This window comes from Corvus cornix, chromosome 10 (genome assembly GCF_000738735.6).
Source record: "Corvus cornix cornix isolate S_Up_H32 chromosome 10, ASM73873v5, whole genome shotgun sequence".
Lineage (NCBI taxonomy): Eukaryota > Metazoa > Chordata > Aves > Passeriformes > Corvidae > Corvus > Corvus cornix.
Genome location: NC_046340.1, coordinates 17,398,738 through 17,424,001, shown reverse-complemented (window position 1 = coordinate 17,424,001; position 25,264 = coordinate 17,398,738). Strand labels below are relative to the sequence as shown.

At 41.7% G+C, this 25,264-nt stretch overlaps 1 protein-coding gene across 1 annotated transcript; it reads right to left on the bottom strand.

The window, feature by feature from the left end:
- Positions 1 to 291: 291 nt before the first annotated feature.
- Positions 292 to 23,590, bottom strand: IREB2 (iron responsive element binding protein 2). The gene is made up of 22 exons (XM_039557639.1): positions 23,484 to 23,590; positions 22,789 to 22,878; positions 19,500 to 19,665; positions 18,245 to 18,382; positions 16,028 to 16,249; positions 14,367 to 14,436; positions 13,155 to 13,338; positions 12,440 to 12,579; positions 11,881 to 12,052; positions 10,677 to 10,777; positions 10,131 to 10,247; positions 9,267 to 9,426; positions 8,288 to 8,423; positions 7,620 to 7,704; positions 6,868 to 7,024; positions 6,466 to 6,590; positions 6,058 to 6,162; positions 5,636 to 5,778; positions 5,028 to 5,175; positions 4,816 to 4,938; positions 4,110 to 4,295; positions 292 to 3,507 (listed from the first exon to the last, which is right to left on the bottom strand). Exons 1-22 carry the CDS (start codon positions 23,500 to 23,502, stop codon positions 3,397 to 3,399), a joined length of 2,898 nt encoding a protein of 965 aa, XP_039413573.1. The 5' UTR covers positions 23,503 to 23,590; the 3' UTR covers positions 292 to 3,396.
- Positions 23,591 to 25,264: the final 1,674 nt, after the last annotated feature.

The following is a 25,264-nucleotide window of genomic DNA, read 5'->3' as shown; positions in this document are numbered from 1 at the left end:
ATTCTAAATTAGACATTTTTCAGAAGGGAAAGAAAAAGTTATTCAAAAAGCATTTGATATAACATCCAGACTGGTGTCTGGAGCACAGCTAATCCAGAGAACATCCTTCTACATCAGCTAAGCATGCTTTGCGAGCCCACCTCAAATACTCCTAACAAGAAAATGAAACAGGCATAATTATATGATATATAATATTACCCCTTTCTTTATTCACCCTGCCCCTTCACACACAGTACCATTTAAAGTGTATTCCATACTATCTATTCAAAATAGACAGTAACATATAAGAACTGTGATACAATTTTCTTTATTAAAAATAATTTACAGCATTGGTAACATTTTATGCACAATTTTCATCAATTGAACTTAAGATATATCTATACAATACTTACTGAACTTAAAACTTACACTATTCTGTTGGCTTTAAACATCAGACAATGATTTGCAGTTGCTTAAATATGATTAATATACATAGCTTCTTGTCCTTATATTTAGGTGTAAAATGTATAAACATCAACACTATCCCAAAGCTTTGTAGTTTGGGATGGGGAGGAAGAGGGAAGCAAGAAGAGAAAACATTTACAAAAATTTCAACATGATTCTCCCCCCAAATCCAAATCAAGAGAGGTCTAGGTTAAATACATTTAACACACTGAGTCACTTCTCAAACAAGGACATGTCCTCCTATGTTTTAGGATACTGAAGAGAGGTCTAACTGAACGGTGTTCGGTGTGTGAGCACAGCAATCCTGACTGTCCCCTGCCCTGCCCCTGCCAGAGGGCTCCTGTCACTCCTGCCCACCTAAGGCTCTCAGAGTCCTAGCAGTGTGTCCAAAGTTAAATGTCTTCCCTTTGCTGCTGGGCTCTTGAGGTGCACTTTGTACAGGGGAGAGGGAACAGGGCTGTTCCCACGGATCACAAGCCAGTGCAGTTCCCCACCACTGAGCAGATGGTATGTGGGCAGTGCTATCCCACACAGCACCCCCACACCACAAGGTAGGGTAGGAGTCAGCCTGCGCACCTCGGAGATGCCACTGACTTGGGCTTGTTTAGAGCTGGACCTGCTGCAGCAACAATAGGAACCTCCAGCTGAGCAGCCCCCGTGCCCAAGCACTGCTCAGAACTGCTTCTCTCATGGACATAAGACTCCATAGAGCAGCAGAATTAAAGTAGCTGCTAAGGTAATGAAGCCCCCTGTGTCTCTAAAAAGAGCTGACTTGCTTTACTGGTGACAACTTGCAGGTAAGTCGCATGCCTTGAAATTGCACTTCACCTCATCGGTCTGCCTTGACATGGCTTGGATCCCTGTCTCCTGAAACATGGAGAGAGGGCAGGGGGCTGTGTTCCCTTCAAGCATTAGTAGTTACACAGTTATAAATAGCCATGGAGTTGCAGTTTTATTATCTGCACGAGGCATCATTATGTACTAGCACTAAATTCCCTTTTTTTCCCCAAACACTTGTTTTCTTGAACTAAATCAAGAATATACCTTCAAGCTGGGATAAAATAGCAATCAGACACTGTTGTACAAGAAGTAAGATCTGCTCAGTCAGTCTGGATAGAATTAATGGAAGTGTACCACCGAACAGGAACTCATTCAGCATTCAGTTGAATATAATATTCAAAACCGCATTGACTTATCCCCCTTAGAAGTGGTAGGAGTCACCGGAATGGTTTTCATCTCACCCAAAATAAAACCACATCAAACTAGTGAAATATAAAAACGGATTATACAGAAGTTAAAACTTTAGTGAACTTTGTCTAACGAAACAGAAAAATATGTATCAAACTTATGTCAATCAAATTAGTTTGGCCTTTGAACTGTCAAAAATACATTGTATTGATATAATTATGCAAGAGGTTTTGGGGCTTTTTTTTAAGGAATGTCAAACATACTATTTAAAGATTTGAACAGCGCATCTGTTAGTTTACAAGTCAGCTATCTTAGTGTCTGGTTATAAATGAAAAGCACATGTAAATAAAGCTAATATAGTCCTCTTGAATGTTTTGATATTTAAGACAACATTTATCAAGAACAAAAAATCTTAAAGCAAAATCTTGACAATTTATAGGTAAGTATTGCAGTTTTGTTCTCCAGCAGAAATTAATCTCTACACAAACTGTAAGTGGAGTTATGAAGCTTTTCAAGACACAGGAGCACAGGAAGAGCCTGCTGGAGCTGCAGACTCACTTGAACAGCTCAGACACCACCAGAGCTCAGTGCAGTGGGAACACAAGCCATTCTGCAGGAACTCTGCATCTCCTGCCAATACGAACTATGGAACAGGGGCTTTACCCTCAGTGTGCTGACAATTCCATCCACAGCTACTGCAGTGCCATAAGAGAAAGGTTTGTTCAGTACTCTGGGCTATTCCTCAGAATGGGACACTCTGTAAGAGCTGGGAACTGCCAGCACATGAGGAAGCATTAAAAGGCAGTATGGCGACCTGGCTGGCTCTTGAACATCTGACAAGTGTAACATTAGACATAGGTTGTATTTAAAGCAGAGGAATTTAAACAACCCTAGTAAATGTTTTAAAAGGTTTTTAAAGGTTAAAACATTATGGGGAGGTACTTTGTCTAACGATATTGCAGAGAGCACAATAAAAATAGATGTCATAAATGAGAAAGTGCACCCTTTGAAGCAGATGTGACAAACTTCAGTTGAAGGGCATGAAGAAACATGGCTTAACCTGCATGAATGAAACAACTGTGAGATTTTTTTTAATGCAGAAATGTTTCCCATATTTCTAGGCACACAGTGTTTCATATATTTCATAGCTTGAGGAGTTTAAATCTGGATCCAGATGAAATATAATCCCGTAACAAAGGTAAGGAAGTCATCATCTGTGATACAGGATACCATGGGCCTCATGGGGACTGCTTTTGTTCAGCCCATAACCTAAAGAATTCGAAAACTCAGTATCTTTTCTAAGTTCTGGATGAGGAAAAAAAAATTAATGTTTGGCCTTTAAGATTCTATGCCATCTGCTACTCTTAAACCAACAAACAGCAGTACGCAGATTTACAGGTGCAAAAACTGAGTGGAAACAACTGCAGAAAATCTTCTTACATAATAATCTTCAGCACAATCAGTCTCAATTTCGCATAGTTTATTTACAAAATGGTCTGATAAAACATCCCCTCCATACTTACAGCTCTCTTGTCACAATACACATGTTGATTTTAGCAATGTTTAATAGCACCATTAGAATATTATTTAAAATCAGAAAGGATCTCGTTGCAGTTACAATGATTCACAATCTTTTACATCCATGGACGAAGTAACTTTGAGCACACTAGGACTGTTTGCAGTTCCACGGTACAGATTCCTGGGTTCACACAAGGCATTTGCTGAGTTACCAGTTATGCAGGGTACCCAGAGAGTCAGTAGCTACTATAAGAATCTTCGAGCCACAAAGTTTAGACTTCCACCATTCTTGTATAAAGTTATCTCCATATTGTTTTCAAACAAGGCAATCACGCTGAATACTTTTCCAGTGCTTGTCTTCAAAAGAAAAGCAAAAAAGAGAAACCAATTAAGCTTTGCTTTCACTTCCCCTTACTTATTCTCAGTCAACATTCTAACCCCAAGTTTTGTTGAACACAAGCAAATGTGACATGCCTCTACAGCCCCAAGCCTGCTGGGGCTGGATGGAAGGAAGGCTTGTTTTAGGGCACAGTTTAGATGCAGCTGTGAGCAGGCCAGGGGCCTGTTGGTAACCAAAAACCACCATGTCCCTAAGATGGCACCAATTGTGTTACGGGCTTGTTTACAGAAAATGGAGAGCTGAAGCCTCTCTCAAATCATCACACCTATGAGAGACAAACTCAATTCCACCCTAATACTGAGCCCATGAGGGGCAAAATACCACTCTGATCAAAAATATTAGGCTGCATACAAAGTTGTGTACGAAGAACATGTGTACATGTACTTTGGGAAACTCCAACTGCCATGACAAACTTCAGGTAGGACTATAAGCTTACCTTCCAAGAGAATTAAATTTTGTTTTTTCCTGCTTTGCTTCCTATCATCAGAATTAACTTCTCTTTCTCTGTTTTTAATCATCAGAACATTCAATAGAGAAATTAAAAATATTGCAAAGATACCTTAATATCCAAAGTCATTCTGGGCAACAGCTCTGGAGGGAACAATATAGAAAATTGCTCTCTTCCAGTGAGTCCCAAAGTACTTGGATTTTCCCCAGGATGAAACTGAAGTGGAGCGATGCCAATTCCAATCAGCTGACTCCTATGAACCTTCTCATAGCTCTCAGCTAGGACAGCTTTAACACCCTGTGAAAATGCAAGCAGAGTGAAACACAGAAGTAACCTTTGAACAGAGATTATGTCCAACATCTCGCAATTCAAACTCAAGAGTAAAGAGAGTGCTTTGCACAGAGTCCTTTAAGTACCCTGGTAACATCTTTTTAGCTTTCCAGGTAGATGGAAGCAAACAAGCCAGAGCAGGCCCATGCAGTGTGAAACAGTTTGTTACAGACAGTGGCCATGCTGGAGTTAACAGGACATGAATCAATGGCTGACTCGGAATACATTCTCAATATAAGTGGAAATTAGTCTCCAACAGTGAGATACTGATCACCCCATGGAGACCAAACAGAGGCCAGCATAGACAAATGCCTGATTTGTCTCAGTCTGGTATTCAAGACAGTAAATTACATAATGAGGAAATTCAGATTTATCCTGACTAGTGATTCTCCCCCATGAAGATTCTAACAAAGAAATTATACAATGTGTTTTTAGGTATTTCTAGAAGAAACAAAATCACCCCCAAACCCAAACAAACCAGCAGTACCAGTAAAAAAGGCCCTTTTGCAGCCCAGTCTCTTGAGCTACCCAGTCCATACTTCTTTCCTGCTAGAATAATTACAGGAATGCCTTCCTTCTGGTACAGCTCTGCTGCTTCAAACACATCTAGCTGTGGAATGACAAAGTGACACATTTTGAGTGAGTTCTAAACCTGCAATCCCCATTCCAGAGCAGCTGTACAAACAAATATATTCCTACCGTTTGTCCTGATGGAAAATGAATTGTTTTAGGAGCTGGTTTTCCTATGAACTTATTCAGAAGCTTGATATTTGCAAAGGTACCTCTTGTCATCACAGCATCATTACCTCTTCGAGCCCCATAAGAGTTGAATTCACGAGGTGTGAGTCTGGAATAAAAAGCAAATTGAAAGAAATCAGTTAAAGATTATCTGATTTAAAAGGATATCATGATTTTTTTACAATTATTGCAGCATATCTTCAGTGGAAGATGTAAACAACTAGACCTCCAACAAATGTAATTATTATAAATCATGAACAACATGGGTAAATCACTGCTAGGTTATTCATGAGGAAAACTGCAATTTTAAATTAATTTTCTACAACTTCGTTATGAAGTGCTACAAGCAGTGTGGTACTTACAGAAGACTTATGGGGAGATTGCTCTAGGAAACAACCCACCTTACTAATCCTCTTGCCATTACCAGCATATTTATTAACATTGATTAATTATTTTGCTTTTCCACATATAGTCTCCCCTTTCTGCAGACAGGCATTTCTAGAGGAAGGTGACAGTGCGAATCAATTATCCAGCATGTGCAGCAGTCCTGTGCTGCAGCAAGTGCTCACCCTTTGCTGGTCAGGTACTTGGCAGCAGCACTGCTCCTTGCGATGCTCCCAGCAGGGGAAATGTGATCTGTGGTGACAGAGTCCCCCAGGTACAGCAACACATGGGCGTTTTCAATTGCCTGCGGTGAAACTGGTTCTTTGGCCTAACAGGGAAGGGTGGGGGGAAAGAACAACAGAAGGGAAGAAAAGGAACATTAAACATTTTCTTCCAAGAAACAGACATATAAACTGTATCTGCAGTATAGGAAGGCCCCTTGATGTACAGGCTCCACTCACTCCAGAGACATAAACAGTATTTAAAAGACTGAGAAATATTAGTGATAATTAAACTTGTTAGTTCAACATTGAAGCTTTACTGGAATAGCTATTCCTTTACTTAAAAGTAATCCATATAATCTGGTGGATAGATCCACTGTACTTACAAGTTTATCAAAAAAGGAAGGACATCTAATATAAGTAGATTTTAAATCCCAGGGAAATAAAGTTGACTCTGGTGCTTCCAGTAAATTCCATCGTTTGTTTCCTTTCTACAAGAAAGAAAATTAATTGAAAAGAACGGAAGTTAGTTTATTGTATTTTTATACTCAAAAACTAAAGTTGTACTGGTGATTTTATTAATTACTATTATTTAGTAATAATTTTCTATTACATATTCCAAGTTACCTCACTGGGTATTACTTGGGAATTGCTTTTAAATACAAGTACCCCTCAGTTAAGCCCTCCATTACCATAACAGAAATAAATGGCAAAACAATCACATTCAACTGCAAGATATTATAAAGCTACAATGAAACGCAACCTTTAAATTAGGTAGAACAGACCATTCTTACCTCCATCTTTTCTTTCAATTCCTTAAACATGGATGATATCACACACTCTTCTTCCACTGTATGAAGTTCTTGTCGGGTGGGCCAAATATCTCGTAAGTAAATACTTTTGCCGTTAAAACCAGTGCCTAAGATTTTAAACACAACAGTAGTTTTGAAGAATAAAATACTAGACTTGAGATTTGTATTAGAACATAGATGTGTATATATTCAGGCCTGCAAAGATGGTACCAGATAGGCAAAGAATTTGATCAGTTAAGTGAATGCTTTGCTTTAGCCATGAGCAAAGCAAATATGGCTGTGCTTCCTCTTTGAATATATTGGCTCTGGGTGTTGAAATCATGTGCAGGAATCTCTGCCCATGTGCACCAGCTGCAGAAACAGAAGCTGTAGGAAAACACTCACCCAGAGGCTCTGTGTCAAAGTCTATTCTGACGGTGCCCGCAATGGCGTAGGCCACGACCAGCGGAGGGGATGCCAGGTAGTTGGCACGGACACAGTCACACAGGCGGCCCTCAAAGTTCTTTGTGCCAGACAGTATCCCACAGGCAATGATATCACCCTGAAAGGCAGACCCAGACATAGTGTTGCAGCAGTTTGGGGTACTTAAACAGCTTATGCTATTTTTGTTGACTAAGTCAGATGTGCTTTTAGCATTCCCCTTCAAAAATTAACACTACAACTGAAAGGCATTTTGCTCTCTCCCACTGCCCTTCTCATCTTCCCTTTTGACCCTCTGATATGCTCTCCTGTCAATTCAGTCAACTCCTCTCCTGCCTTTTATTTCTCTTCTGCTTCAGAAGAGAAAAAAGTTGTAGCTTTTAGACACTGCTGGTTAAAATGACTTGAGCCCATAGCTCTTTAAAACCCTCCTCTTCACTTATGATACAAAATCTACACATTACATCCTCTGCAAGATTAGATCACATGTATTTATCTTGTCATTTATAACTGTATTCTAAAAATACTACTTATTACATTTATTTTACATAGCAATGAATTGGCATGGTCTCCCTCTAACAAGCAAATATGCCAACAACATCATGCGAAGTCCAAACCAAAAAGGAAGTGTATTTTGCATGAATTACTGTATTTCTTGATTGCTTAACTGGGTGAGAAATACATTTCTGTGTTCAACAAGCCAGACAGAGCTTTACCTGTTTTATTGCATTCCTGATGGCTTCTGGCAAAGGGGCCGTGTTCCCAACACAGGTGGAACACCCATAACCAACAATCTCAAACCTACGTGGGAAAAACCAATCAAGTCACACCTTACATGGTCACGAGCAATTTGTTAACAACTGCATTTTCTTTTATTAACAATCCCCAATAATTTTTTGTCCTTCGACAGTTCTTTTTAGGGAATGCACAGCAGACACTACATGTCACTGATGCAAACCACAGCTGAGTACCGTTACAGAATATTGAACATAATCCCACTGTTACTGCTACAGAGCAACCAGAAACCAACTAAACAACCCTTGACAGCAGCAATGATAAGAAAAGACTAATACAGACTGTCCTGATAAATTTGCATCCAGCTTCCACTTTTAAAATACATTATCAAGTACATCCTGTCCTGCAAGTCACTTAAAATGAAGTAATTTGTGACTGGAAAAACAGAGCTCTGATATATTAGAGCTATACATCATAAATTTTAAAGAGGGAATACAATGAAGCAAAATAATTTTAAGTCAGTAAGTAAGATGGCAATCTACTAAGTTAGGAATTAGCCAACCCAAAATGAACAGCAATCCTATTTATCAGCCTGTACAACCCCGCTATGTACTACTTGCCTAAACTCACCAACAGAAACAGGCCTTACCCAAGCTTGCTGAGGTATGGCAATACTCCACTGGAACTGAGGTAATGTGTAACCATTCCACTCCCTGGTGATAAACTTGTTCTGATGTAGGGTTTCACCACTAGGCCAGCCTCAACAGCTTTTTTGGCCAGGAGTCCTACCAAACAAAAAGGAAAAAACGACACAGATTATGATTTGTATATCCCTTAATAGGACATCTGTATGCTTCTGCCTTAGTTAAAGCAAGCATAAAAAATTCCAGAGGATTAAACAACTTTCAGTTTATTAAACTATTACAGCTATTACTGGCCTGAATAAAGTTTCTTAACTCATAAAAATACCATGCATGGTTTTATTCCCATTCCTGGAAGGTAGACACCCATTTTACTTTCTCTAAGACAAATCTCTGCCATGTTCTAGCTGACAGTGCCAATCCGTTCAGTCTCTAGAGACAGGCCACACAGCCCTAAGGGGAAGCTCACCCTGGCCACAGAGGATCTTAGAAAGAGAGCAAGGTCTGACAGATGAGCTGTTCCAACAAAATCATCTGCAGCTTGCGAAGGTGTGGCAGATACTCCTGAACCAGTGACAGAACAACTGCTCAGCAATACAGAGTTTCTGTCCTGGCTGTGGCAGCACAGCTCATCATCCAGGACAGGCTGGAAGCTAAAGCTCACCTCCTGCATCAGCAGTGCCACTGTGTGCATCCACCTGACAGGAGCCCTAGAACTGCTTACCTGCTGTAATACTACCAAGTGTAAATATTTTATAATTACTCTCCTTAATACTTGCTTTTATGGGACAAACTAAGATTGTATTATGGAAAAGCAACTTTCCCTATATAACCTCCAGAGCCTACAAGCTAAGGCTACAAGTCTGCAGTTTCAAACCTGTAAAGTTGCAGTTTCAAACCTGTAAAGAGAACCTACAAAATTGAAGGTGAGGGCTGTGCAAACATGAGTGCACCATTAAGACCCTGAGCTGTCTGGTCCCAACATACCTGCAGCAAGCATGACAGATGGATTGCAATTGTTTGTACAGCTGATGACCGCAGCAATGACAACACAGCCGTGGGACAGCTTGTATTCATTTCCTTCATACTGAACAGGCACAATGTCATTCTGCTTCTCAGCTGCAATCTGAAACCCTTTAACACCAGACTGGATGACAAAAATACATGTTACCAGTTGTTACAGAACAGAAAGGATGACATTACATCAAGACCAAGTGAACACTGGTTTTGAAATAACACTCAGCTGTGCCACTAGGAACCGTTATAGATCTAAAAGCAGCCCTCAGTTCAGGTCCCTCTGTCTGTACACTGGTCTCGGCCTTCTTCCTTCACAACTGCTTTAACTTTGCAACAGTTGTGAACAAATGCCAGTCTATGTGTGGCTGTTCCACAATTCACTTCCTTCTGTATATGGAAGAACATCCCTTTAAGAGTACATGTCTAATCTACACAATACTGGTTCCTGAATTAGAAGCATGTCCAAGATTTTAATTGCAAGAGGGTGGTAACTAAACCAGAGTAGGTCAATTAGCATTTTACACCCTCACCTGAGTGCTCTTCAGCACTCAAACATCCTCCAGAGGTCCCTACCTAAAGTTCTTTCTCCCTAGCAATCTAAATTAGGACTAATTAATAAATCCCTAAATTAAGGATTTTTGGAAGGTCATGTTCCTGCCAAACACACCAATGATTTACCCTTGGGATGCCTGTCAAGCGAGAACAGAACACCCTGGATAAGCAGTTGTGTAGCAATAAGGAGGGCTCAGCAGGTATACAAGGAATAGGTAATATAACATTTATTCATGTGAATTACAGGAAATACCTTTTGAAGAGAGCATCAGCAATACAAACCTTTTCACTTAAGCAGGCTTGGAAGTCACTTTTCATGTTATTAACAGCCACTCTATCTTGGGATCTCTTGGGGCCACTGACATATGGAATTATAGAACTTAGACTAACTTGCACTACCTAAGAAAGCAAGAAACAGAAAGTGCAGGCATTACCAACCCCGGACCAGTGGTACATGGAATATACTCCTGAGACACCCAGGAACTCTTGTTTCAAATTTGAATGTTCTCAGACATTTAGAACTCTGGGATTCCATTTTCAACACCACTGACTGTAAGAGGCTATTCCTCTTATTCCAAGCATTTTTTAACATTACCCATAACTTTTCTACCATTCACAATCCTTGGGATGACTGGAATTCAGTATAATGTTACCATACTCCCTTCTTTTCCCCATCCCCTCCATGTTTTACAGAAAAGCTCTGCTTCTCGAAACTGTGAGTTAATAAATACAACTTTGCTGAAAGCAATGAAAATTACAGTGGGAGACGAGACTGTGAAATCATCAGTAGTTATTTATGAGAATCAAACAAACAACTTTCAAGCATACCTGGGAATACTCGGGCTCTCCAGAAGAACTCACATCATTTCTAAATAACTTCACAGCTTTAAGATACGCTTCCATGACTTCAAGCTTGGCCTTATCAAAACCTAAGGAAGGTTATTTCAAACATGAGAAAAGTCACATTAAAATACATAAATAAAACAAATCACACAACTTTCAGACACTCAGATTGTTTTAAATGTAACATTCAAAGTACTTTTTTTTTCTCCAAGTATACCACTTCCATATCCCAAATTCTATTCAGGAATGATACACAAATGAAAACATTTATAAATTATTACATTTTTTTCTAAATTAGCTTAACTTGTCTTTCTATGTCAAGAAACAAAATAAGCTATTCCAGCTCTAGCAGTGGTAACTCTAACTAAATTGACAGTTGTGTCCCTGAAGTCCATAAGGCTTTTCTGTGTTAGGACTTCCTTGTTTAATACAGACCCTGTGCTTAGCTGACAATAGGCAGTACTGCTGGCTACTCTTCCAAACCCATTCATTTACTCTGCACCGATCAGACAAACATGTTTGCTATTGAAAGCATTTAACTCTCATTTGAAAGTGACAGATTTCAGTCTCAAAGTCTCACTCATGAATGAGATTTTTTTGGCATCTGTCACCCTGTGGTTCTCTGTTTGCAGTAGCTTGATAAGGAATTGATATCCTCCTTGCTTAGCTTGAGATGCCAGTGAAATCACACACTTCAAAGGGAAACAAACCACTGGGAAAAATCAGAGACATGTTCAGATTTATTCTGCAGTTTCACTTATTTCTAGTAATCATTTTAAATTTCGATTTTGTAGGGAATCTCCAGGTGGTTATGGGATTCATTTCAAATCAAGAAGACTTACATTCCATACATATTTCAAAATGTAAGTGAGAATTTCTTTAATAGTTTTCTTTTATAGGCTTACATGTGCTTCCAAAAACTAGGATTCTGGATGTTGAAAAGTAGTATCGTGTTCGTAAATCGGGCATTAGACAAATGGACCAGACTGGACACAAACCTCAAGCAAAAGCCTAATTACATGTTAAATCCATATCAGAACTCCGCAGAAAAGCGCCACATAGGAATTGAGGAGTTTTAAGCAAAAACTCTATAGTTCTTATACTGGGTTTTTCTGCAGAGCAAAAAACATGTTTTACCACAACTGAAAAACACAATTACAATAAATCACTGCTTTAGTTTAATCTTTACCTGCATGCTTTAAGTGCTTCAATGTCACATTATCAACAGGGAAAAAACTCAGAATAGCACCATATTCAGGACACATATTTGCTATTGTGGTTCGGTCTGCTACGGACAGTTGGGAAACACCACTCCCAAAAAACTCAACAAATTTTCCAGCAACATCAGCTTGTCTAAGATGCTGTTGGAAAGAACACACAATACCTGTTATGTGAAGAGGTACAGTGCAAGTTATGTTTGTCACAATTCACAAGTCATGAACATTTAAAACAAGAAGTTGTAACCCTAAGGCCTATGTTTGCAAAAAAAAAAAAAATTATAAAATTATTATGAATTATTTTTAGTTAAAGAGGGTCTGTAAGTAAACCACTATAGAGGAGAAAGAAAAAAAAACCCATTACTTCAAAGGGCTTGCAAATATAAATGGTTAGAGATTATTTGTACCTTTCTGCACTGCCATGATTAAAGGTATACTAAAAACACTTCCTGCATTTAGTTCATTTCTCAAACACCACTGGCAGTACTTGCAACAAACTCTCTTTTGTTTGAAAAGGCATTGAACTCTTACCTTTGTAATGCTTAGAACAATATCTATGGATGTGGCAAACGGGCTGACTGTGCCTGTCAGCTCACAGCCCACAACCTCAGGCAGAGTGAGAGTGACTGGCATTCCCAGCATCACCGCTTCCGTCTCAATGCCCCCGACGCCTGCAAGGAGAGTGGGACATGGCTTTTCAGCACCTTAACTAACCTACACTCATTACATTAAGGTACTAAAACATAATAAAACCCTTTATATTGAGCCTAAAGACCTATGACAATAAACATACTTCTGCTTTTTCTCTCACAAGTGGAGCGCATCACTCCATTCCCCAAAAGGACACAGCAAGAAATGTAGAAGTTCCGTTAAAAATTTGCACATTAAAAATAAAAATCAAGCAAGACTTATTACTCAAGTTAGACATAACAGTCAACCAGAAAATATTTTATATCTGAAACTAATTTTCTGAGAGAAAAGAAACCTTCACGCACATTTCTGCTGTACAAACGGCACTTATTTGAGTATCAGCTAGTTTTTGGCTGTTTTCTCTTTAAATTACAAAGAGTGGTTTCTCAATGGAAAGAAATCTTCATCAAGATTACTTGTAGACAAAAAGCATTCAGAACAATAATTCAAGACAGTCTCTTATGCCTGAGATACAAACATCCAGTGGGAAGAAATATTTTTTAGTCAACTTTAGTTGCCTTTCTAAGAGCAATGAAGTTCTGGTGAGCATACTTACCCCAGCCCAAGATACCCAAGCCATTTACCATGGTTGTGTGCGAGTCTGTGCCAACCACGCTATCAGGATGCAGGAAATCTTTAATGTCAAAAACCACTCGGGACAAATATTCCAAGTTCACTTGGTGTGCCGTTCCAGTCTCGGGTGGAATTATGGATATATTCTCGAAAACTTTTGAACTCCACTGTAATTTTCCCAAAATGAAAATAAGAGTTGTATTTTTTTCAAAGGTATATTCAATTCTTAGAACATTACTAAAAAGACAAAACAAGACACAATAAGAGTTTTTGCTATTCACCCCAAGTGGCTTTTGCCCCTTTGTGAAACAGAGGTGTGTGATCTCCTTGGATACACTCTTAATCATCAACAAAAGCTTTCACTCAATTCCTCTGAAGGCTGAATCAGTAATTCATGCCTACCTTTCAAAAGCAGGGCTGCAGAAATCTCTTACCTTCCAGTTCACACAACTGATTACAAGCTCACCTAAGACTGGTATTCAGACAACAGAACCTAAGCACTTGTATTTATAGCAGAATTTATATTTATAGTAAAACACAGTTTGACACTCCAGGGTGAGACTGCTTGCAAACTCAGGACGGGACATTTAATAGAGCAGACATGGAAACTTGTAACAAGATCCAGCCTGGCCATTTTCCTTCCTTAATAATGGAAAAGCTAATTTACAACTTTCAGAAAGAAACGTCTAGTCTACATCCATGAAAAGAGCTTTAGACCATTGCAGTGAATTCCTAAACCATGTCAAATTAGTGCATGAGGATCAAATAGCAATGTTGCAGAGCCCTGCCCAGGAGCAGAGAAACTGATGTTCACCACAGGACTTCTGCTGCCCAGTTTGAGAGCAGCCATGTCTGAACACTGGTCTCCACTCAACACTTCCAACTTCAGCATCTTTTGTAACAGAGGTATGGATAAATGACCCTTTCAGCCAGAAACTCACTGTGACCTAAAGCACTGAGTTCATGAAAGGCATTAAAAAGACTAATGCTTCATAAATCCCCACTGACAAGAATCAAATCAGAGCAAACTTTTTCAAGTTAGAAAGCAAATTTTCTGTTCTTGTAATTAATTCAGATTTGAGAACCTGGCATTTCCAAATAATTTCATTTAATTTATAATTACACCTGAATACTGGTAGACAAATGACTCTTTAATAAAACCCAAACCACAAAGCCTGCAGGTACACAGACATACCTTAAAAAATTGAAGCCTCTCTCTATTTCTGCCAAATTCCATCTCTTGATTTTTCAATACTGTCTCAGGCCTAGGAAGAAAACAAGTTTACAAGTACTGTCATAATTTATTTCAAATTACAGAATAACAAGTTGTAGTTTTAGTTTGTTTGATGAAAGACTTATTTAAGCCTGCAGGACTCTTTGAAGTGGTTTATTAGAACAAAGATAACTGCTTCCCTGCAGCAAGCTTTCTGTAAACAGTGAAAAATAGCTGATTTCATATGTGCTGTGTCCGAGAACCTGTTTATTCTAGGTATGGTTTGCCTGAAGTGTGCGATCTTGAAAATACTAAGAGATCTATTCCAAGCATGTGCTACAATACACAGAAGCTTTTTTACCCCCCTATCAGTTGTCTCACAAGCTGCACATCTCAAAACTCCATACATTAAAGAACCACAATGTTCACTAGTTCAACTGTAACTATCCTCCATTTTTCCCTCCAAGCCACAAGATTTTGTCACAAGTACTCATCAGTATAGTCCCATAAAATGAACTATTTTTTCTTAGTAGGTGTAATTTATTAAGACGCTGATACTTGTTGTAACAGAGTAATCCATAATTTAAGAAGAATAATCTCTGCTTTGGGCAGCTGAACAAGGAAGGGGACACACTTGCTTTGTACAAGGAAGGAAGTCCTCAATTTTTAGAAGTGTATTTTACAGTCATGACCCTTTCCTTTCTTCTCTGCAGCAGCAGCAGGTCAGCAGCTCTCCTGCTTCACCAAGTCCCGAGGGACAGTCAGTGTTCACACTGCAGCTTCATAAATACCACTGTTGGTGTGCTGCCAGAACACCAATATTGCTGAAAACATCACTCCTTCTGCATTCCTACACCTGTACTGAGCAGGAATATTTCCACATCTATTACCGTTACCACAGCATTCAGCACAATATCACTGTGGGATACAGATTTGATCAGCTTTCTAATTGTACACCTGTCCAGCACAGGCAGATAGGGATCTGAACAGTCCATCAGGCAAAGAGGCAGCAGCTGAAGGAGGAGGATTACACATAATTGGCATAGATTGAACGGTGCACAAAGACCTGTTAATAACACAGAAGTCTGGGAGAGGCACAGACATGAGGCTCCCCATGGCTACTACACAGGCAGGATATTTACTGAATTTCAACTCAGTGACAGATGGACTGTGAGATCCTGTACAGGCTGGGGGATGATGTATAGGCTAGTTCTTAGTTCTTTAAGAGCCAGAGGCTTCTGAAAAGTTATTACACAAAAGCTGTGAATTACTTCTAGAAATAAATTAATGCTTCATTGAGTTACTCACTCAGGCTTGCTCTGGAGCAGAGAATGACTCCAATTTGTTGTTGTGAAGAAATGAGAGAAGTACTAATATTAGATTTAAAAGTCACAGCCATGAGCCAATAGGTGGCCATCTTCAGGGTGTTCAGTAAGGCTCTTCTTGTAAAAAGAAAAATTTATTGTAGACCAATTCCTATCTGCTACATCCGACCTACTTCTAGATACTGATACAACTTTTCTAGGCATGGGTGAAAACTACAAAGGATGTTTAAAAAAAACCCAACCCCGTTTCCCTGAGCTGTCATAGGCAGTGCTCAACACACAAAAGTAAAAAACAATTTAGCACAGGAGCTTTCATACTCAGGCACGGGTTGAAGGTGGAAGGGGCAGAGGATGGGGGTGTTCTCAATCTGCGCAGAGAAGGGTCCCGAGCTGCGGCTGGACTCCCCTGTGCTGCATGAGCCCCTGCAGCCGCTGTGGCCGCGGCACGGGGGCAGCTTCCGAGGCTGCGCCTTCATCGGGGACAGCTTGGCTGGAGGCTTCTGCTCACCCCCACCAGGGTTGGGAGCATTCTGTATTGCACTGCAACATTAAACACAACATTCATTGAGACATTGGGAATCTGGTTACACATACAGACACACACCCCCTTGTTTTTGAGCAATTCCTTCAACAGATTATAAAATAGTATCTGAAAAAATAGAGTTATTTTATTACAACCCTGTTGCAAAGTAAACTACCACCGGATGAGCTTAGTTAAGTAATGTGGTGTGGTAAGAAGTGAGCAAAACTGGATTGTCTGAAAGATTAGCACCAAACAACTCCTTCCATTCGTTCACAATAGACCAGAAATCTATAAACAGCATTGCAAAGGCTGAACTCAAGAGTTTTAAACTTGGAAGGTTTAGTAGAGGGTAGAGTCTCATCCAAATGGTAGACTGAACTTGTTTCTTTTTTTAATACAGTGCTGTACATGTTCTGTTAAAACCACTGCTTTCTCAAGGAAAGAAACATAACTTGATCCTTTAATTAGGCTTTTTATACAAATTCTCAAAGGCTCAGATAAATTGGCTACTCAAGCCAGTCAGAAGAGAGAAAAGCCAGAGTTTTCTTAAAAGAAAAGTCCATATAGCACACTACCCTCTATTTGTGCAAGATTCAGTATCTGCAGGACAGCAAAGAAAGCTTATTGTGAAAAACTAATGACTTTTACCTCTCTCAGTAATAATTAAATCACAAAATTGCATTAAAGCCACTGCTTTCTTCTGCCTCAGTAACACAGCCAGATACTTAGTTATCAAATTGCAGGGTATTGCCTGGCCTCAGAGGATACCTTGTCTAAATCCCACCCCAGCCCACCAGGCTGTGGCCCACAGATGGGAGCTCTCTATAAAAGCAGCACAAATCACCCTGCAGCTAAGGGCTTCTTATCACAGGCCAGCAGCTGCTGAGCCCCCACAGCTTTCCAAAGTGATGCTCCAGAGGCTGGATTTATCATTACAAAGCAGTATGTTGAGACCTCTAGCCAACACTTGGTCTGCCTGATAATTTTAGGCTGGCCTAATTGCAAAGGAATCAGCTGTCCCTCCGGACATAGGCATGGACAGAGCACAGAACTGACAACACATACTCAGCACAACAGATAATCTGTAGCTTCTTGCTCTTCTAACACTCAGCAAACTGAAATTCTGTGAGCATTTGGAAGGTTGACAGAAATGACTCACACATCTGTGTCCTATGACCACAGGCTTTTTCCCCATGAACTTTTAAGATTTCCAAAGAACCTGCTCAGTTTATGCAATTCTGCATGGATTTTGGAAGGCTCCACAATCAAGAGGCAGGGGAGAAGGTGAAGGGAAACTGCACTATTTAGTATTGACTTCAGCAAACACTAAACAAAAGCTCCAAGTTTTTCCTCTGGGGCAGTATTTATGTTTCTAGCACAGGCAGCCCCAGGCTGTGTTCATCACATAACTGCCTGTCAGACAAGGAAAACCACGCTGGTAGCTTTCCAGTCCCTTTACTTTTCCAGACTTCTCCAAGCACACTTCTCTCTTTGAAAATATCCACAGCCTCATTTATCTGGTGTTAAATCAAAGGCCATAAAAAACCCAAACCAGTCACAAGCAATGGACTGCAATGACAGTCTTTTAATATGCCCAGTAGAATTGCAGGCCCCTTCTCTGGAGCTGTGACGAGGCAGCCTGTATGGAAAAAACAGCTCTGTTAAACTTGAACAATAAAATCAGAGCAAAGCAAAATAACAAACGCCCTCTGCCTCATTCTCTTGAGACACATTATTTTCTGAAAACCATGCCAGATCCCGTTATTTCAGCCCAGAATCTGGATTATCAGTCAGCTTCACCCATAAGGCCTCACAAGTATTCTTCCTCTCCTTCAGGAGTTCTTATCCATTTTTATCCAGCCCTTTTTCAGATACCACAAGGTCTTGTTTCAGGGATCCATGCATGGCAAACGATTAATGGGACAGTAACAAGACGTGAATGAATCCACATTTCAGTGTCAAGACAAAAATGTTTGGCTTGTTAAAAAAAAAAAGGTATGTTGGTATGTTACCATTTGCTGAAATCAATCTGCAGAGAATGGTCAACAGTGAGATCAGTTGGGCAGGCAGGATTGACTTTCACCGGATCTCCTCCAGCATTTCTCACAGCTTCCCTCATGGCAGCAAAATCGACCATTGCTGGTATTCCACTAACAGATGGAAAAACAGAATAGTAAAACAACCTGAGACATTAACTGACTGAAATGCACAAACTTATTTTTAATTTTATTCAAGTCTAGAACTAGCTACATCCATATTTCAAAAAATATACCTGTTATTCTCTAATTTTTAAAGGACTGGAACCATTCTGAAAGTCACTGGAGTAGGTACACCCTCTCAAGCAACAGCATGTTTGAAGACAATAATGGGCCCATCTCAAAGATGACCACATTTCTCTCATGTCTTGTTTTGCTTCTCAAGTGTGATGGTACTTCAGCACAGAAAGGATCTTTAGATACTCCTTACCTTTACAACAGAACCTTGCTATGCAAGTGAAGCTTGTGCTATACATTTAACACCTCAACATGTATTATTTGTCTAACAGAGCCATTTCTAAACTCATAGCATTTCACAAGTATATTCATGTTGCTGTACAAAACAGAGAGGGGAAATGTTTATATAACACAGTACTACATAAATCTTACTGGCTTTGCCTGCTAAGCAGATGTTACCTCATTTTTATTATCATCATAATTCCTTTTTTTAATTACCTGACTGCTTAATAAATATACAGAGTCAGCAAGACAGATTAAATTTAATATTTGCAAATTGCTGAAGGACTGCCCTTTTAGCTATGCCATAGTCAAATCACAAAGGAAGTTAATATCCTAAGAGGCTGCTTTTTCAATATATGTATTATTCATGGTTTCGACTGGATTACTTATTGTGGAGTAAGCAATATTTAATCTTCAATTATCTCAAGGAAGAACTGTCAGTGACAGTGTGAACTGTCAACCATCTGGCTACAGCCAAAACATCACCACTTCCATTTGTGTTCTGGCTCTTATCTATCCTGTGAAGTGTTCCTTGCAGGCCAGCAGTTTCAGCCTTGCCAACCTGTCCCAAAGCCAAAGTACCCTACGGAACAGCTTCTACCCTTGCATCATATGGAATTATCATGAGGAATCTACTGAACAGCAGAGGCAGTGCACAGGTTTCCACCTGGGTATCAAGAGGGAGGTGTGATTTATTCTCAAGCCAAAGAATTGAACACAAACTCAGTGAGTTTGCACAGGTTCTTTTGGGGGTTTTGGCACACACACTCACGTGAAGTCTTGAAGAACAACTCTGGCAGGACAGAAGGGCACTTCAACATGGTTCTGTTTTGTTTTCCAGTCCAAGATGTTCATAGCATCCGTTTCTTTCACTAAGAAGCCATCGCAGTTACGGACACTGGACTCAAACAGCACTCGGATGGAGTAAGGCAGAGTACCTGGGGTGAGGCAAGGGACAGACCCCATGAGTGCAGCACTTGCAGCTTACACAGTTTTTTTAAAATTACAATCTCCCATTTCTAAGGAATTCCACTTTTCTACGGTTTGGAAGGGTGAGAGCTTCAGGAGCCTGCTTTTCCAGTTGCCTTTGGGTTTGATCTTCCTTACACAATATGGAATGGTGAGTTGCGCAATGTACGAATTGATGGGTTATCCTATGGGATTTTAATGGGAGATACCAATGGCTTGACCACACTGTTCAGACAGTGACATTTAATAAGGTACCTTATGCTGGCAGGGGAGAGATGCAAGGAATATAGACCTGGGATTATTGATCAGAGCAGGTCAAAAGCAACTACTACTGGAATACTCAAAGTCATTTTAACTGTAAATTTCACCATTCCGTTACTCAAGATACCAAGCCAAAAGCAACCAATGCCAGAATATTATTTTCAATTAACAGTGATACAAAGACCAGAAACTATTCTGCCATGTGCCCTTTTAAAATTATCACATTTCATAAAATATAAAGAACAACATGTCATTAAATACAACTTGAGTTAGTTTGCTACTGATACGAATTAAGGTACTGAAAACCAGCTGTTTTCTGCACAGAAAAAAAAAAGGGAAATGGAAATGAGAATGAATAAAGAGGGAAGAGGAAAAAAACCCCCAACATAATTATTCACTGCAAACAAAACAAAACAAATAACCACTAAAGAAAAAACATCAAGATTTATTGACATTCCTTCCCCAAATCCCACTGTGTTCAGCATCATTCAAGCAGGCAAACAGCTTCATAAGAACAGTGAGAAATACAAAAAAAGTTACCTGGAGGAAGGTGAAACAATTAAGTTCAGGCCTCAATTAAAAAAAAAAAAAGGTTTGGTGGTCTCAACCTAATACAGTGGTTTGTTCACAAACTATTAATATAGAATTTGCTGACTCTGTTCTCACTGTGTCTTTCACAGATAATATCCACTGTTTTCTAGTTAGACAAGTCACTATTTTGAGTTTAAGATTTGAGTAAACTTGAGTATAAAGATGTCATCAAAAAGGACTAACAAACCATGCCACCACTCACTCAATTAAAAAGCCAGGCTCCCAGAGGAGAACTGGTTTGCTTTCTTGTGGGTTACAAACCCCACTGCCCCAGGGGCTGCTCAGCACCAGCTCTGGAGAAGCAACTGCTTCCAGCAAGGCACCAGCAAGCTCCTGTCTGCAACACCATGTGCAGTTCGGGGCTTCCCAGGGTACAGGATAGCTTCAGAAATGAGATCACATCCAGCACAGGCCCCTCTAGGAGGCTCTGTACCATGCCTGACACACAGTAGCTGCAGGGAGAGCGGGGCTGGCGGAGATGGTGACCTGATTGTAGTGCCCAGCACCTCCTGGGGACTGCAGCCAAGGGGAGGCCTGACTTAGCAGAAGTGCCCAGTGAAGGACACTGGGAATGGGTACAAGGGAAAAGCAGCTCACAGGGGGCACGGTTAAGCACAGGACCATGGGAGGCAGTGGAATATCTGTCCTCCCAGACTGGCACAGCTTAATCACGAAAGGCTCCCCGCATCAGCTCCAGCCCCTGCAAGAGCCTGGTCTAGATCTCCACATGTCCTCTCTGCCCTAAATCCTTCTGAGCTCTTCTCATTTTCCCCGTAAGTCTTAAACACTAGAAAATTTGCAACTAAATCAATTAACATTTACATTAGTAATATGATTAATATCAGCTAGCAATTAATGTCAAATTACAGTCAGAAGCCCCAAGGCAGAGGGCAAACAGGTAAAACTCAAAACTATTCCAGCAACAAATGCAGTGAGCAATTCCAGATGCTGGATTTGCTACCAGTGCTGTCCCACACTGTGTCTAGACATTATTTAGTATTTTGCCATCTTGAAGTTAACATGAGGCTTCCAGCTTCTGCACAGAAGTTTCTTTTGGAAGAGAAAGACCCTCTTAGTGCAGTCTGTTTAGACTCCTGAGAATATCTTCAGGAATACCAATTACTGCAACAACCTTTATGGCACATTTTAGCAGAAAGTTGTATATTGTTGTTTTATTTCCACTGCTGTCATAAGGCTTTTCAAAAAACTGCCGTGGAACCGCCTGGTTTTGTTACTACCACAGCACTGCTTCTCCCTGGACCAAGCCACAAACTGAAGCAGTTTCCTCCATGTGTGCTTATCTGAAAGACTGACTTTGTTACTACATGCAGGGGAAATTTGCAAGAGCACACAGCTGTTGCACAAAGTTTCAGCAGACACTGTGCCCTCCTCTCTCTTCTCTTTAAACAACAGGGCATTAATAACTGTGGCCAAATATAGATTTAAAGTGAAATATCCACTGGTATTTTTTTCATTCAAGAAACGTATCACAAATTCCATGAATAAAGAAGAATTCAGACCTTGCAAAACTGAAAAATATCCCAAACGCCTTTACTAAGTACCCCATGTAAGTATTTCAGTTTAACATGAAAACAAAGGGAGAGACTATTGCCAGTATGCTTTGATTACCTGCAAGACTAAAGCCTGTTCCAGCTGGCACAGAGCAAAGCACCGTCCCCTGCATGGACTTCCCTCCCACCACATGTGCAACACTGTGAGTTTTTAAAAGGCACTTGGACACAGAGACCCAATAAAGGTCTTTTTGGCACAGACAGCTATTGCATACTAATGACAAGCTGAGATTAAGCAACAGCATGAGCACCACAAAACCTCACCCTGCAGCAGGAGCCATGTTCCAGCAAACAGTGACCCACTATGTAAGGCTGCTGGGGAGATGAAACCAGGACACCTCAAAGATGTACAAAACTACACGAAAAGCGGTATTTATTTTTGAAGTATTAAATAGGAGTTCTTTGTCACTTCATTTTTTTTCAAAAGTGTAATTCTTCTGATTTGGAATACTGTTGAAAACTGCAGAAACACCTGTATTTTCTTCCTTACTAAAAAAACGCTACAAGTATTGCCCCTGCCAACTCCATAAAGTACTAAGAAATTGGGAAATGATCAGCTTCCAAACACACCCATTAAGAATTCCCAACTGCGTCTCCTGCCACCGCAGGGCAGCCAGTGGTGCAGTCTGCTGCTGGTACCACCCCAATTACACCCAGAGATCATCGTACCATACTTGGCGCCTCCGAGCTTCGACACATTGTAAAACTTTTTCTCGGGGTGGCTTTCCAAAGCTTCAACGGTGGGCTGGTAAGGGCTTCCTGGGAGACGAAACAAACAAAGTTACAGCCACGAACGAACCGGATATTTCAGGACTGACTGAGGACTCCCAAAAAGAGATCGTATTTCTGATTCTGCCCAAAAAACCGTTCCTCTAGACTGTAAGTAAATGCAATATGGAAAGGTTTCTAAATGGATTGAGACACCTCGTGATGTAGATGTGTGACTAAGGTGAGTTTTAAAAGCATCAGTAAGAGTAGGTACATACAGGTCAATGCAGGTCACTAGCACAGCCTGAACACACCTGACCTTTGTTGTCTCAGTTTGCCATCTACACACAAGATAAGACACCTCACCAGAGCAGATAAGAGACATGGGTTTTAATACAGCAAGAAGCGTAGCGCGCTGACTGCCAAGGCAACGTCAAGGGAACAAGGGACAAAAATAAACCTCGTAGCAGCCATTAGGTGCCCGGAATAAATAACCCACGGGAGGGAGCAGACAGAGGGGCGGGGACGGGGCCGCTCCCCCCCGGCGGGACCCCTGAGGCCTGGGACACGGCCGTTCGGCGGCGCAGAAGGCGACCTGATGGCCAGGGCCACGGTGTCCTGGCAGGCGGGGCGGCCCCGTCCCCGCAGTGACCGACCTGTCCTGGGAGGGTCCATCGCCGGCGACCATGTCAGCGTGAGGGAGCGGGCCGGGGGGCGCCGGCGGGCCGGCAGCTCTCGCGAGACTGCGCCCCACGCCCCGCCCCTCCTTAGCGGGAGGTGCCGCTCTCGCGAGACTGCGCACCCTGCCGGGGAGGAAAGGGCACGAGATCGCGCGAGGCTTCGCCGAGAGGGCGGAAGTAGCTGGGAGAGGGCAGCCGCCTGCTCTCGCGATAGCAATAACGAGAGCGTGGGCGGAGCTGCCCGGTCAGGCCGCGCTGGGGGCGGGGCCGCAGGCGGGCGGGGCCGTGCGAGGGGCGGGGCCGCGCCGGGAGCGGGGCCGCGGGCGCGGCGCGGTGGCTCCGCCTGGTGGTGCGGCGCGGTACCGCAGGCGGGCGGGGCGGCGCCGGCCGGGCCGGGCGGTGCCCCTTGGGCCGGGCTTGCCCCACCCCTGGGCGCGGCCCCGCCCTACAGCGCATCATGCGACGCTGAGGGGGTGGAAGGGGCCCCAAAGATCATACGCTCCCGCTTCAAGCCCCATCCGACCTGACGTTGAACTCTTCCAGGGATGGGGCATACACAACCTCCCTGGACAGCCTGTTCTAGTGCCTCACCACCCTCACAGTAAAGAATTTCTTCCTAATATCAAATCAAAATTTTCCCCTTTCAATTTGTACCCATTCCCCCTTGTCCTATCACTATAGTTCCTGCCCACCTTCCCTGTAGGACCCCTTCAGGTACTGGAATGCGCTGTGAGATCTCCACACAACTTTCTCTTCCCCGGCCTGAACAGCGCCAACTTTCTCAGCCTGTCTTCATAGGGGAGGTGCTCCAGCCCTCGTGGCTTCCTCAGGAGTTGCTCCAACAGTTCCAGCGTCGTCCAGCGGGGTGGCACTAAGGACAGCCGGTGCTGTGGGTAGCGCTCGCCGGAGCCCTGCGGGCACACGGGCACAGCAGCAGCGCTCGGAACACAACAAAATTCATGGTGGTCCCACCTCCCACTGCTCAGATGACAAAGAATGACCCTTAAGGAAATAAACAAATGCTAGCAAACCTCTCCCAGGGCAGGCCATTAGAAGTCTCCATGAGCTGAGTCCCAGTGCAGGGCATGGACATTACCACAGCCCACAGTGAGAGTGGAAAGGGGTGTACTCAGTGTTCTGTCCCACAGCTGGGCCTGACCTGGCTCTTGCTCTTAGTCTCTGATGGTAGATTTCTTCTGAAGGCTTTTTCCGTTTCATATCTTTCTTCTTTTCTTCCTCTTAAATAAGAGGTTTTTTTCTTAGCTGGATGGTGGAATTTTATTTTTATCTTAATCTTTAGTGCAACAGTAGCAGTACATGAGGCCACACTCACAGTGGTGAACAAGTCAAGCAATAGTCGTTTTTCCAGGCTATAAGACAGAGATAATACTTAGGGTTTAGACACTAATGCAGCCAGAACGCACCACCAGGCTCAGGCAGAAAAGAAGATTACCAAAAAGATATCTGCATCCCAGGCTCTAATCAATCAGTTTTCCCTTTTGCCTGCATCTCTTTTGACCTAAACTGCCATTGCCTTCCTGAACAGTGACAGAGGGACTTGACACACATTGCAATTATTGTACTCAAAACTGCATGAGCAAGCCTAGTTCTGGCCTCTTTTTCCCTGTTCTAGGTTACAGTGATGTCTGGCGTATCTCTGATAGACTGCAGGCAGAGGGAACGGGATGGGTGGAAAGGTGGTGGAGAATGTGGCCAAGATGTGTCTAGAGTGGCTCCCCAAATTCTGCTGTGTAAAG

Coding starts and splice junctions, on each gene's coding strand:
- IREB2 (XM_039557639.1), bottom strand. Junction 19,666..22,788: donor GCTCGGAGGCGCCAAGTATG/GTACGATGATCT, acceptor GCCTCACCCCAG/GTACTCTGCCTTACTCCATC. Junction 13,339..14,366: donor AGAGGCTTCAATTTTTTAAG/GTATGTCTGTGT, acceptor GGAAAATTACAG/TGGAGTTCAAAAGTTTTCGA.